This window comes from Panthera tigris, chromosome B2, assembly GCF_018350195.1.
Source record: "Panthera tigris isolate Pti1 chromosome B2, P.tigris_Pti1_mat1.1, whole genome shotgun sequence".
Taxonomy (NCBI): Eukaryota; Metazoa; Chordata; class Mammalia; order Carnivora; family Felidae; genus Panthera; species Panthera tigris.
This window is the reverse complement of record NC_056664.1, coordinates 2,262,041-2,263,845: the sequence shown is the minus strand read 5'-3', so window position 1 is coordinate 2,263,845 and position 1,805 is coordinate 2,262,041. Positions and strand designations below refer to the sequence as shown.

The window sequence follows — 1,805 nt, the reverse complement described above, 5'->3', positions numbered from 1 at the left end:
CAGTCAACTTACAGCCTTCTAACAGAGCCATGATCAAATGCAAGAATAAGTGATATGCCTCTGGAAATTGCTAGAAAGTGCTAAAATGTTAATATTTCTTACATTGTTTTTGTGGTTCCTATTCTTATTTTGTGCACGCCTTTATCATATGCACATAAATGTCTTTGGCATTAGAATAGTACACCCAAAAGTGGATGAAATAAGAAAAACCTGTCCAGATTTTTAAAATATTAATATGATGGAGATGCACTGGGACACTAAATCAGCCTCTCTGGAGGTTGCAATGAATCCATGAGCCTGGAGTTTGAACATTCATTTCATAAAAGAATGAGGTAAGGGGGAAACTGGGTTAGCTCAATTTATTCAGCATTCAACACTTGATTTTGGCTCTGATCATGATCTCACACTTCATGAGTTTAAGCCCCGCATCAGGTTTTCTACTAACAATGCAGACCCTGACTGGGATTCTCTCTCTTTCTCTCCCTCTGTCTCTGTTCCTCCTCCACTCTCTCTTCCTCTCTCTCTCTCTCTCTCTCTCTCTCTCTCTCTCTCTCTCTATCTATCTCTTTCTCTCTCTCAATAAATAAACTTTTTTTAAAAGTTTTAAAACAGAAAATGTTACTTAAAAAGAAGAATGAGGTAAGGAAATTCCCTTGAGAGTTGTCAGGGGAAATGTTGGACGACACGTAAAGGACACACAATCTTAAAGCCTCTGACATTCAAAGTGTTCCATCAAAGAGTCTTCACCCCAGTCATCTGGAGTCATAGTCCCAACAGAACACCTTCTTCATTGCACCCGTCACATCTTTGTTCCGCAGGGTATATATGAAGGGGTTGACTGTGGGGGTGACAATGGTGTAGAAGAGAGAAATGAACTTGCCCTGATCCTGGGAGTGGTTGTTGCTGGGCTGCAGGTAAGCATAGATGGCCGTGCCGTAGAACAGGGAGACCACGGTGAGGTGGGACCCACATGTCCCAAACACTTTCCTCTGTCCTGCGGCTGACTTTATTCCTAACACTGCTCTGATGATCTGACCATAGGAGAATGTGATTAATGCCACAGGTATGAAAAGAAAGATCATACTGAAAAATAAGATCTCAGACTCATACACAGTGGTGTCAACACAGGCAAGCTTGAGCAATGGGGGGACCTCACAAAAGAAGTGCTCTATTTTATTCTTCCCACAAAGTGGTACAAGAAAGATGAGCACCGTCTGCAATGAGGAGTAGGCAAAACCCATGAACCACGATGCAGAGGCCATCAGGGCACAGAGACGGGGGTGCATGATCACTGTGTAGTGCAGGGGCCTGCATATGGCTGCATAGCGGTCAAATGCCATCACCCCTAACAGAATGCATTCTGTGCATCCCAACCCTAGAGCGATGAACAGCTGAGCTACACATCCAGTGAAGGAGATAGACTTGTCTGGTCCCCTGAGATGAACCAGCAGTTGAGGAACAGTGCTGGTCGTGTAACACAGGTCCAGAAAGCTTAGGTTGGACAGGAAAAAGTACATGGGAGTCTGCAGGTGTGGGTCCAGGCGGGACAATGCAATGATGGTTGTGTTTCCCAGCAGGGTGAGCAGATAGAAGATCAGAAGAACCACAAAGAGGACTCGCTCCAGCTGAGGCCAGTCAGAGAAACCCAGCAGGATAAAGCCAGTGAAAGAACTTCCATTTTTCTGGTCCATTCTTTCTTACTACATGCTTCCTGTCAAGACCAAGTATTTAGCAATTTTTAAAAGAAATCTTCAAAGCAATAAAATGTTGGCAGGATGTGAATTTAGCATGTTATAAGACAGGGC

The 1,805-nt window shown here is 43.9% G+C and overlaps 1 protein-coding gene across 1 annotated transcript; it reads right to left on the bottom strand.

The window, feature by feature from the left end:
• Positions 1–752: 752 nt before the first annotated feature.
• Positions 753–1,691, bottom strand: LOC102960865 (putative olfactory receptor 2B8). Its single transcript, XM_007092694.2, has one exon. The coding sequence runs from the start codon at positions 1,689–1,691 to the stop codon at positions 753–755; it is 939 nt and encodes a 312-aa protein (XP_007092756.2).
• Positions 1,692–1,805: the final 114 nt, after the last annotated feature.

Bases quoted from the DNA above. Each gene is read 5' to 3' on its own strand.
- LOC102960865 (XM_007092694.2), bottom strand. From the start codon at position 1,691: ATGGACCAGAAAAATGGAAGTTCTTTCACTGGCTTTATCCTGCTGGGT.